The sequence below is a fragment of the Quercus suber genome, unplaced genomic scaffold (genome assembly GCF_002906115.3).
Source record: "Quercus suber isolate HL8 unplaced genomic scaffold, Cork oak 2.0 scaffold_28, whole genome shotgun sequence".
NCBI classification, from domain to species: Eukaryota; Viridiplantae; Streptophyta; class Magnoliopsida; order Fagales; family Fagaceae; genus Quercus; species Quercus suber.
The window spans coordinates 441,300-454,065 of NW_027069493.1; the positions used below are offsets into that span (position 1 = coordinate 441,300).

A 12,766-nucleotide genomic window follows, 5' to 3' on the forward strand; every position below is an offset into this window, starting at 1 on the left:
CGAGTGCCCTTAGAGCACTAGTTAAGAATCCATTTTAGGAAAGTTTTAACATTACTTTTATGGGAAATGAAAAAAGCTGTCAAAATATTAATTACTTTTTTTTCTTTTTTCATAAAAGCTTTTTTTAACTGGATTCTTAACCAGTATCCTAAGGGTACTCGTTAATATTTTCCTTGTTTATATATATGACAAAGGTATCGAGGAAAACAAAAATGACGAAGATAAATTGATTTTTTTTTTAGTACAAATGTGGATGCTATACCTTGCATTTTGAAATCTTGAAAATGATATTTTCAAGAACCTTGTAGCTTGATGACATTGTCTCCTCAATTTTATGAGTACAACTAAGATTCTTTTTGAGAATGAATACAACTAAGATTCAAATCATCATTCTCCATTGTTTTGAAAAAAAAGAAAAGAAAAGATAAAGAAGATGTTAACATTAAAACGAAAATGATGATAAATATTTTAGAGATGAAACCATATTTTAAAAAATAAATAAATAAAATTGAGAAACAAGATAAGAATCCAAATTGAATTTTATATTTAAGTTGAAACATTTCAAATTAGTTTCTATATTGTACAATAAGAATCCAAATTTAAAACTAATTTGAATTCAAGTTAAACATGTTTCGACTTTATTATATTTCAAATTTAATGTTCATGATGTAGTAATTTTACCACATCATTAACATTAATTCAACTAGTCTCTTAACTTATAATTCAATTGTCAAATTAGTTCTTAAGGTTTAAAGTTTTGTCAATTTAATTTCTCACTTTATCAAAATGAATTAATCAGATCTTTTCATCCTTATTTGTTAGCAAATGAAGTTGTTTGAACTTTATTTTTATATAAAATTTATCAAACAACAAAATATATTAAATAGCATATCTTATTTTCATTCAAATTTTTAACTAAAAAAAAAATTAACCAATGACTGTCACTAACAAATTCAAACAAAATGACTAAGTAGTGGACCAGTTCATTTCGACTGTTTCCCTAACTTCACTGTAGGACTCAACTATCCAAATGAACCAAGAACTTATGGATACTTGTAGAGCAGAAATTGAGGATCTCCTTAAAAAGGGAATCATCAGAAAATCTAGGTCCCCTTGGTCCTGTTCAGCCTTCTATGTCCAAAAAAATGCTGAGATAGAAAGAGGTGTCCCTAGATTAGTCATAAATTACAAGCCCTTTAACAAAGTCTTAGAATGGATTAGATATCATATTCCAAACAAAAAGGACTTAGTTAACAGGCTTAGCAAAGCAGTGGTTTTCAGTAAGTTTGACATGAAGAGTGATTTTTGGCAAATACAAATCAGAGACTCTGATAGGTACAAGACTGCCTTCACCACACCCTTTGGCCATTACGAATGGAATGTAATGCCCTTTGGACTAAAAAATGCACCTTCTGAATTCCAAAACATCATGAATGAGATATTCAATCCATTCTCCAGTCACATCATTGTGTACATTGATGATGTACTCATTTTCTCAGAAATCCTGAACCAACACTGGAAACACTTGAGAGCATTCCTTAATACCACCAAGTTCAATGGTCATGTTGTTTCAGCCCCAAAAATTAGACTTTTCCAAACTAAAGTTCGGTTCTTAGGCTTTGATATCCACCATGGTGTCATCAAACCCATAGATAGAGTTATCCAGTTTGCTAATAAGTTTCCAGATGAAATCCTAGACAAAACTCAGCTTCAAAGGTTTCTAGGATCTCTTAATTACATAGCTAATTTCTATCAGAATCTCAAACAACAATGCAAACCCCTTTTTGATAGACTTCGAGCTAATCCTCCCCCTTGGACTCCAAACCACACTGCCATTGTCCAAGCAACTAAAAAATATGTCAAGTCTCTCCCTTGTTTAGGAATTTTATCAGATAATTCCTTCAAGATTGTCCAGACTGATGCCTCTAACATTAGTTATGGAGGCATTCTCCTCTAGCGTGCTAGTCCCACTTTTCCTGAATAGATTATATGTTTCCATTTAGGAATTTGGACTCCCACACAACTTAATTATAGTACTATTAAAAAAGAAATTTTATCTATAGTACTATGCATTTCAAAATTTCAAAGTGATCTTTTGAATCAAAAGTTCTTGCTAAGGATTGATTGTAAATCAGCAAAGCATGTTTTAGAAAAAGATGTTCAAAATATTGCATCAAAACAGATTTTTGTACAATGGCAAGCCATCCTTTCAATTTTTGATTTTGAATTGACAAAAATTAAACTTTATTGGCTAATTTAACAATTGGAATAATCACCAATGGAATTGAGTAATATCTAAATTAATATTAATCATCACCATTTTGATATTTGTTTAAATTATTAAGGATGCAATAAAATTCAGTTCTCACGTTTAAGATTTTTCAAAAAAAACTGTATGCTTTTTTTTCTTTTTCTTTTTTTCCCCGAAAATACCCAATTAAGTTTACCTGATCCTTATCCTTTATTTTTTGGTAATCAATCCTTATCCTTAAATCTATATGTAAACGTAATAACAATCATGTATGGGTATGGCCCGTAATGAATTGATATTTGTCAAGCAAAAACGAGGAGCTCATCCTAACATGGATGAGGGTACTCTCAGAGTAGTTTTGTATTGTATCCTCTTAAAACGTGGCTAGTTATGATTGCAACCATTCTTTTCATGGGTCCCACTTAAACAGCCTAGAGATCTCTAGTCATTTTCATTCCACCGTACAGCAGATGAGGCGATCAGTCACAATCACCTGACCGGGCCAGGGGCCTTTGCAAAATTATTTATGGGACACATTTGGAATTTCATGATAGCTCAAGGTCATATTTGGTTTTTACGATCCACCATTATGATTTATGAACCTTTTTTCTTTTTTTTTTTTTTGATGGGAATCATTTATGAACTATTAAAAGCTAGTGTAGTTCTAAGTTCTGACCCACATCAATGTTCTTAGTAATTATGATTGAAATCTAGGAACAAAACAAGTAATCATGTAATTGACCATGGCCCACCTTTTCTATTACCCAATTATAATTTCCAATTCATTTAGTTCACAGTTTGACACAATATTTCATAATTTCTTTATTTATTTATTTATTTATTGGTTAAAAGGTTGAGTGCATTAAAATTATAATTTCTTTATCAATAGTAAGGGTGATATATTGTAATTAGTGTAGAATAACAGTAATACTATATCTTTCACAACATATTATTTCAATAAATTTAAATAGTGGACGACTTGTCACCTCAAATTTGTTATAAAAATATTATGGACATATCATTTCTTTATAAATAACGGAAACACTCACCTAATTATAAAATTAGTTTCATATACATATAAAATAGGATATAAGAATTCGAATAGTGGACATACCCAAACAAATTCCCTTCAAAATAAATTTTGATTTTTTAAAAAATATCTCAATTTTTTAAATATTAATTTGTAAATATATTTCAAACATCCTAATGTAATCAAGGGAAAAAAAATTAACCGTAGAGTAGCGTAGAAATTATATATTATCACTACATCCCCTAATCAATGTGAAATTTTTTTTTTGTTGTTGTTGTATATTTTTATTTTATAAATTCTTTTCTTAAGGTTTTTTGCATAAGCCCACCTGATGATGGTTGAAAATGAAAGCTAAGAAAATAAATAGATTTTGATAATTTTAAGTTAAATTAAAAATAAAAGAATCATACAACCTCTTTAAGAAATCAAGATACATATAATATTTTAAAATTTTGGAGTATTTTATCATACTTTTCATACTTCTATTATATTTTTAAAATTTTCTTTTAAGTAATCAAATGACTTGTTTAAATATCTTAAATCTAGGTTAATTTTTTAACTTGTTTCAATATACTTATATAGATTTAAGATTGGACTGTACAAGTTTGTAAATAGGTTTATAAGATATCAAATTATTATTTGTATTTTTTTATATAGTACTAATATTCAATTCATTGTAAATATTTATATATTTCATTTGTGAAGGATAAAATAAAATAATCTTGATTTTAACATATAAAAAAAAATTAATCAAATAATTAGAAAATAAGCTCAAACATTTTCAACAAGAAAATGAGCTAAGATTAAATATATAATCTTATTCGGTGATAAATTCAAATTTAGTTTTTGGAGAAAAAAAATAATTCATAAGCACAACCAAAATTTACTGCAACGATTGGACAAAAAAAAAAAAAAAAAGCATTCTCCGTTGACTTGGTGACATGTGTCAATAATCCAACAGACCAAGAACTTGTGCTCTCAAGTGGCTGGGCTGGGCTGGGCTGGGCTGGTCGACTGGACCACTTGGGCACCCAAGTAAAAAACAAATAGTTCACAGCTATACCGTATATTACCATGCCTTTATTTTTATTTATTTTTTATTGGTTAATGTTCATGGATGGGTTTGGAGCCCTGGACCTCAGAAATTTAATTATAATAAAAGAAAAATGATTTTTCCCTTTTGTTTTTGTCCTTTTCTGAGTAGACTAGACTTAGATAGTAGACCCCCTATTCTCAGCACTAAAGGATGTCCAATTATCTTTCTTCTCACACTATGCAATCGCGTTTAACAATAGTTTAGACATCTGTCAAAAAAAAAAAACTATAGTTTAGACTTACAAGCTCGTTAATATCAATCACAATGGAATTAATTCAAGTGTGTCCCATTTGATTTGAAAGGAGTATATAACTTTTACACTTTTGTTCCCCGGTAATAAAGTGTCTAATCAATGTGCAAATTACTAGAAAACATAAAGTAAATGTAACTCTAACATTTTCTACGTATCAACCAAGTTTCATATTGTAATTTTGAGTGTTGTAGCATTGGATTCGCTGCGATCATAATGTGTCCGAAAATAGACATATATTATGATTACAACAAATCTAATGTCACGGAACAATGGACAAAAACCATACTTGTAATTTTAACCAAAAACATACTATAGTATTACATATTCATATGTGACCAAAAGCATTAACCTAGAATTTTCATAAATTGAAATTTTGACCTCACATGCGCCTCCATGGCCTTTTGAGATGGTTAACACTCATAATTTCGTGAGCCCTATTCTATAACCTATAAGTGTTAGTAACAAAAAGGTCTAATTAAGAACTCATGAGAGGAGAGCTGTGCTCGTCATAATTTTAACTAATTTTAAAAAAAAAATGAACAATAATAATCTACTCAAGTCGGAAGGCTAGCTAGAAGATTTGCAAAATCTAGAGACACCTTGTTCTATAATATACTTAAACAAATAACTATAATATAAGTACTTAATAATTAATTATTAGTTTACTTTAAATCTCAAAGCATTATCGAGGTTGTTTGCAAGGATTTTTATAGGAGTTCGTTTTCAACGAAACCGACGTTTCATATTGTTTATTGAATTTAATTTAATTTATTTTTTGCAAGGCAGAGAATTGGGAAACCAAATAGGTTGTGATTAATCTTTGTCGCTGTCCATACTCCGCATGTTCTCGTGAATTTTATAGATTTAAGACTTTCTTTACGTCACTATATTTGTATAATACTATCTATCGAAAATTTTTTTAAAAAAATATATTTTCCTTACTGGAAGCTCTTGCATAAAGGAAGCCCACTGAGCACCAAACCCGATATCAAAATCCACAATATGAATACGATCAACATCAGATAGAGCTTCAAGGAGGGCCTGGTTGCAAGTGAAATTAACAAACTGAATGAGGGGTGAGACCTCGGAAAAGACCTTATAAGCGCCCATCTTGAAGATAACATCAAATGGGGTTGGACTCCTTGGTGGAGGGGAGGTGACTGGGTTGTTCATAAGGAGAAGCAATTGCAAAGCCTCCTTGAAGTAGAAAGCAGCCCTATGGAGGGGCTTTCCAACAGGGGAGAGCTGGTGATTGAGCCGCGCCAATATCCCTTGCGCGTGTGAGAAATTCCCAGTCCCTATACACTCTGCTGCCTTATAGAGCTGGTCAAGCAGAGCAAGCTGCTGTTGTTGTTGTTGCTGCTGCTGCTGATGGTGGTGCTGGGCTAATTCTTCGCCCGGTCCCATTTTTTGATTGGGCACCATCAATGGCTTTTGCTGAAGATGCTGAGGAACAAATTGCACTCCAGGAGAAAACCCCATATGTTGAGGCTGTAGCTGTTGATGTTTTCGCAGCAAAAACTCATGTCCAGGATCCACAAACGGTGGTTTTGGGATTTGAGTGATGGGGTCCAACCCACCTGAGTTCTGACGCTTTGGTTGGGGCTGTGGGAGGTGCTGTTCTTGTTGAGCAAAAGGCAATGGCAGAAAAAAGTTTGGACTTTGAGGATGCTGAGACTGTTGCTGCTGTTGGTTCATCAACATCTGTGGATTCAGAATCTGAGGCTTCTCATCTGGAACTTCAAACTGTTGATGTTGATGTTGCTGTTGATAAATCACACCAGGAGGCAAAGTAACTGGAAGAGGGAGACTGTTATTAGAACTAAAACAATTATTGTTGTTGCTATTCAACCCAACACTTGAAACCTTGCAATTTAGGACCCCAGAAGAGCTTGGTACAATTGTTGTACCACCGCCAATCCTCCCATTACAATTGTTGTTGTAATTTGAAAACCCAGAAGCTGGATAAGCCAAATTAGGATTGTGATTATTAATGCTTGCATTTACATTACCTCCGCCGATGATGGGGTCGAACACTCCTGGCCCTTGATCCACGATTCCCAGTCCAGCATTGCCGTCCAAATCCAGAGGATTGGTATTGCTGTTGTTCCCACTCTGCAAAAGCTGTTTGAGCCCAAACGACGAGTCGTCCACATCCCCAGCGATCAAACGCAGCAGCGAGTGGTCCTGACTCGGTGACGCCGCCGTTTCAGACAACATGGTCTCCCAATCTTCCAAACCTCCAAGACCGCACCTTTCTCCTCCGCCAGTCAGTCCGCTCGTAATCGGTTGGAGCTCCGATGCCCATTCGTCTTTCCGGGTCGGGTCGGGTCCCGGAGATGGGTCAGTGGGTAGCGTGGCCGCTACGCCACCTCCTCCTCCGGCGGTGTTGTCCGTGGAACCTCCTCCGCCGAATGACGAAGACAGTGTGGATGCCGACGTGGGTGGACTCGGGCTTCTTCTCATATGAAGAACAGAACTGGGCTCGTTGTTGTTGTTGGTGTTGTTATGGTTGTTGCTGTTAAAGTTGTTGTTTGCAAAGTCAAGAAGTTCTTCTTTTTTGTTGTTACTATTCCAAGAACAAATCGGAGTAAAGCTAGCGATTTCAAAGACACCCTTCCCCTGAAGCTGAAAGGGCATCCCTCTCATACCTAGAAGAAGAGAAAACAAACAAAAATGTTATTCAAGAATGACCAGAAAGTTTTAAAGAAGAAGAAGAAAGAACAATGAGTATGGAAATATAAGGGTTTAGCTCTCAAGTGGGGTGCTTTCAGATTTCTTCTTCTGATGCTTCTTCATTCAGACCCACCATCTTTCCTTGCATGCCATAAGTGTCCTTTAACGCATAGAAAAGAAACCCATTTCACAGATATAGCTTCTCCTACTCTTATTGACATAATTGTTTCTTCTCTGTCTTTTCAGCTCCATATTATCTATTTCTCTTCAATAAAAATCCATTTGAGCTCCTTATCTCTCTCTCTCTCTCTCTCTCTCCTCTTTCTCTGAACTTATGCTTATTGTTTTGGTGGTAGTATTCTTGTGCTTCTAATCTCTTCTTCTCCTCTTATGTCATAGCAGTACTCTGTACCCTTCTCTGTTCTACTATGGATGCGTGCATCATAAAAAAGGTAATAAAGTGCTCACTCTCTCTCTCTCTAGTCCCTATCTCTTTCTCTCTCTATTAATTTTTTTTCCCATTCTCAATTTTTTTGGCCTTTTTTTTAACCTCTTTTTCTCTACTAGTACTGTTGGGTTCTTCTGTCACCCTCCATAGTGGTATGCTGTATCTGTATTATATTGTCCTTCCTTCGGTTCTACAAGGGCAAACTGAGCGCCCCACGTTTTGATAGTGGGACAGCCACTGCTAAATTACGTTCCACACCTTCTTGTCAGTCTCTTACCAAAGCCACATCATGTAATTAAAGTACAGCAAAAAAAGAAAGTACAGCTCAAAGCTGAGCTAATTACTTTATCAGGTTAACCCCCTTTTAAATCTTTGTTTAACGACTCCAACTTGAATTTCAAACTCTCATTTCACCGCTTAAACAAACTGCCCAAATAAATGTTGATATATGTATAGTGTATACTAGTAGCAATACCTACTTGGGGTATTATATTGGGTGTAATTTACTAATTTTGTTCCAAAAATTTTCATTTGTGTAATTTACTAATTTTGTCTCAAAACTTTTTCCTTTTTTACTTTTTACTTCTCATAAATTTTTTAAATAACTTTTTTTAATCAATAGTTGAGTTTGAAAGTTACTTTTTCCAACTACTAATCCCAACCATTAATAGTAATTGCATCAGGTGCAATACCTTGCACTTGATCTCAATCTATACTTATATTTATGTGTTTAGTATTTACGTATTAAGGAATAATAAGTGTATAAAAGTACTGGTCTTTTGTTCAGCAAAAAAAGTAACGGTATTTTTACTCTTTTTAAGTTAGCAAATAGTATCAAGTATTAAAAATGACATATTATTGTAGAAAAGAGTTAGTTTAATTAGTAAAATATTTTATTATTAAATAAACAAATTTGAGTTTAATTTTTTGTAGATGCTAATAAACACTATACGATGTTTGTTAAGGTTGGATTAATGTAGATTTTACCTAATAAAAAAATTGATAAATAAAATAAAAAGACATAAAATTAGTTCCACTGTCTATTTTAATTTTTTTTCTCTCTATAAAATTGGTCCTAAAATCTATAAAATTACAAAAAAAAATGAAATAAAAATGTAAAAAAAAAAAAAAAAAAAAAAAAAAAAAAAAAAAAAAAATTGCCACAAAACAGCATAATTTCAATCTCCAAACCAAGTTTCTAATCCAGATACACCCATTTGGGTACATCACNTTGGTTAATGTTCATGGATGGGTTTGGAGCCCTGGACCTCAGAAATTTAATTATAATAAAAGAAAAATGATTTTTCCCTTTTGTTTTTGTCCTTTTCTGAGTAGACTAGACTTAGATAGTAGACCCCCTATTCTCAGCACTAAAGGATGTCCAATTATCTTTCTTCTCACACTATGCAATCGCGTTTAACAATAGTTTAGACATCTGTCAAAAAAAAAAAACTATAGTTTAGACTTACAAGCTCGTTAATATCAATCACAATGGAATTAATTCAAGTGTGTCCCATTTGATTTGAAAGGAGTATATAACTTTTACACTTTTGTTCCCCGGTAATAAAGTGTCTAATCAATGTGCAAATTACTAGAAAACATAAAGTAAATGTAACTCTAACATTTTCTACGTATCAACCAAGTTTCATATTGTAATTTTGAGTGTTGTAGCATTGGATTCGCTGCGATCATAATGTGTCCGAAAATAGACATATATTATGATTACAACAAATCTAATGTCACGGAACAATGGACAAAAACCATACTTGTAATTTTAACCAAAAACATACTATAGTATTACATATTCATATGTGACCAAAAGCATTAACCTAGAATTTTCATAAATTGAAATTTTGACCTCACATGCGCCTCCATGGCCTTTTGAGATGGTTAACACTCATAATTTCGTGAGCCCTATTCTATAACCTATAAGTGTTAGTAACAAAAAGGTCTAATTAAGAACTCATGAGAGGAGAGCTGTGCTCGTCATAATTTTAACTAATTTAAAAAAAAAATGAACAATAATAATCTACTCAAGTCGGAAGGCTAGCTAGAAGATTTGCAAAATCTAGAGACACCTTGTTCTATAATATACTTAAACAAATAACTATAATATAAGTACTTAATAATTAATTATTAGTTTACTTTAAATCTCAAAGCATTATCGAGGTTGTTTGCAAGGATTTTTATAGGAGTTCGTTTTCAACGAAACCGACGTTTCATATTGTTTATTGAATTTAATTTAATTTATTTTTTGCAAGGCAGAGAATTGGGAAACCAAATAGGTTGTGATTAATCTTTGTCGCTGTCCATACTCCGCATGTTCTCGTGAATTTTATAGATTTAAGACTTTCTTTACGTCACTATATTTGTATAATACTATCTATCGAAAATTTTTTTAAAAAAATATATATATATATATATATAATACTCTAAAATGAATTTAATTCATTTGACGTGGACAATCTTAGCTTTCAAATAGCTTTTTAAATACAAATATCTATATAAAAAATTGGATTAAAATACAAGGCTTCAAAATGAAAACTAGGAGAAAGATAAGTAAAGTAATCAAGTGGAGGTTCAATCAACATGGCCCATGTGGATTGATTAGGTGATGTCCAAAAACTAATCACAAAATAGCAAATTCAATGTACTCTTAAGACAAGCAATTTCTATGCCTATAACAATAAAAAGTAGCACAAAAACATATAAATAGTGTTACTTTTAAAGGAAGAGTGAGGAGAATGACGCGTTACGTGTTTGGTGCATTAAAAACATGCAGCAGGAGATAAAATTTCAGACACGTTATGACAGAAATTCAACACAACCATGTTATGTTAGGCACTTAGACTTACTAGGCTGTATGATTGTTAAGAGACATTTCAAAAGAAAATATTGAACTGTGCTGTTTTTTTTATTCTTGGATCACAAGGGTCTCTCTTAGTTTTGTTTTTCACAGGTTAGCTAATAAAAAGGTTTCTTGTCTCGTGAATGTGTGTTTCTTCTGCATGTGCGTTTAATGAAAGACTGTTTACTTATCATTTAGCTTCTGAAAAGGAAAGGGTGAAGAGGGAATTGAGAGGAGAAGCAATAACTAAATCAATCAATCTCGTCAAGCTTTGTACATTTTCTACCATATTCCAATGAAAACTTTGTAATTAGGGGTGTTTGGTATACTTGTTTGAATAACAGTTTTCAATTTTTAAACTCTGAAACACATATTTCTACAATACTTTTTAACTCACACGTATTTTCACAACACTTAAACAACGATACTAAAAATCTCTAACCAAACAGACCCAAGTGATTTTATAGTAAAGATTTGAGACCTTGGGCTCAGAATTTGGAACCAAGAATTCAACCTAGTATGGTTAGATTTCTAGAATACAATGAAATAAGAGTCTCAAACTTTATGCATCCGGTAATACATCAAATGAACCCTTCTATTAAACAAGGACCTGTAAAAGAATATCTAGATTCTAGTTCTCAAAGTTGAATTGTTTAAACAACATTTTTTGTTGGGTAAACAACACAACACGTTTTTCCATAACACATTTTCACCTTTCCACAACACTTAAACAACGATACTAGAACAACATTACCAAACGGACCCTAAGATTCTAGTTCCTACCAAAAAGATTTTTGGATTATCTAAGATACTGTCAAACAAAAAGTTAGGTTCGTATCGTAGTAATTCCATGTATTGCATTCACACAGCAGGATCTTGTAACTGCCCTGTCTAAGATTCCAAAGAAGACTAATTGCATATTTGATGATGTCCAACACCGCCCTAGCTAACACTCAAGCTATCATCAACTAAAACGGGCCCAAAAATGAGAAATTTTTAACTTTATGTCAGCATCTTTAATTCTTTACCCCAATTATGTACTGCATCAAGAACACCTACCACCAAGATTCTTAAACAAGTAAGATCATGTAAAACCAATCAACAGTCACATTTAGGGGACCAAGTTATTGACTTAGAAGTATTAGGGTCCATCCATATTTAAGTTGCAAAGTCGCAATAATTTATGAGATAAGCTGCTCTTTGCAACTTCAGCAACTTGAAGATTTTAATCCTCAATCACATTGAGAACAACTAGAACAAGTCCACTTGAATCAAACCATAAGATAATACAGCAAAACAACGCATAGCACCTACGCGAGTACAAGATCAAAGATAATCATTTATCATGTAACACTCTTATTGCTTTGTTTTAGTCACCAAATTGGACAGCATAATTTTGCTCAACCTGAAGGCACTACAAAGACTAAGAAACTCATGAAGACCATGGGTGCAGGCTGTAAGAAAGACCTCATGACCTATGCCATGGCATGAAATCTATCCTCAATTAAAGTGAACAAGCGAGTAATGATTTATGTTATCAACTTCAAGTACTCTAGAGAAGGCAAACCAAGTCCATCGAGTAGAGATGTTCAGTGTCCTGACGATCACTATAAGTAGAGCTTGTATAACATATTTACAAGTAGCTAGACTACTGAGGTATTGGACTTCAACAAATTGGTCAGTCAGTTAATTTTGAAAAAGTAGCTACCAAGAGACAATATTTTTTACTACACAGTTAGCAACTTAGCACAAAAAATAAGGTCATACTCAAAGCACAAATCTCCCACTTTTGTGGAGTCTGGGAGAGGTGATAATAGGCAACCTTACCCCTAATTTAACTTTTTGGGAGAGGCTGATTTCCGGAATCACAGTTAGCATCCAAAATCTATATCTACTAGTAAACTAGGATAATACATAGTCTTAAGGGAGTTGAAAGCCAAAATAAGGCCCTCCACAGTGGACGCTCATTTCACCAATACCTTGCTTGGTTGACCACCTCAAAACTCTACCTGGTTACTAGTCCTGACTCAAAATCCTCTTCATTTTGAAAAGAGAAAACATTCTGTCCGGTCTTGGCGTAAATCTCACATTTTACGCCCTCTAATAACAAAAAGCAACATCAGCATTTCACTAGACAATGAAATAAATGTCACACACAAGTCTT

At 33.1% G+C, this 12,766-nt stretch overlaps 1 protein-coding gene across 1 annotated transcript; it reads right to left on the reverse strand.

The window, feature by feature from the left end:
• Positions 1 to 5,530: 5,530 nt before the first annotated feature.
• Positions 5,531 to 7,813, reverse strand: LOC111988127 (scarecrow-like protein 22). Its single transcript, XM_024019893.2, has 3 exons — positions 7,384 to 7,813; positions 6,643 to 7,281; positions 5,531 to 6,426 (listed from the first exon to the last, which is right to left on the reverse strand). The coding sequence occupies exons 1-3, from the start codon at positions 7,427 to 7,429 to the stop codon at positions 5,531 to 5,533; spliced, it is 1,581 nt and encodes a 526-aa protein (XP_023875661.2). The 5' UTR covers positions 7,430 to 7,813.
• Between the last annotated feature and the right edge of the window lie 4,953 nt (positions 7,814 to 12,766).

Excerpts from the sequence above, each read along its gene's own strand:
- LOC111988127 (XM_024019893.2), bottom strand. The coding sequence starts at position 7,429 with ATGAAGAAGCATCAGAAGAAGAAATCTGAAAGCACCCCACTTGAGA. Across the intron at positions 7,282-7,383 it reads TGAAAGCACCCCACTTGAGA|GTATGAGAGGGATGCCCTTT; the intron begins GCTAAACCCTTA and ends CTCTTCTTCTAG. Across the intron at positions 6,427-6,642 it reads CGACCCCATCATCGGCGGAG|TTACTTTGCCTCCTGGTGTG; the intron begins GTAATGTAAATG and ends TCCCTCTTCCAG.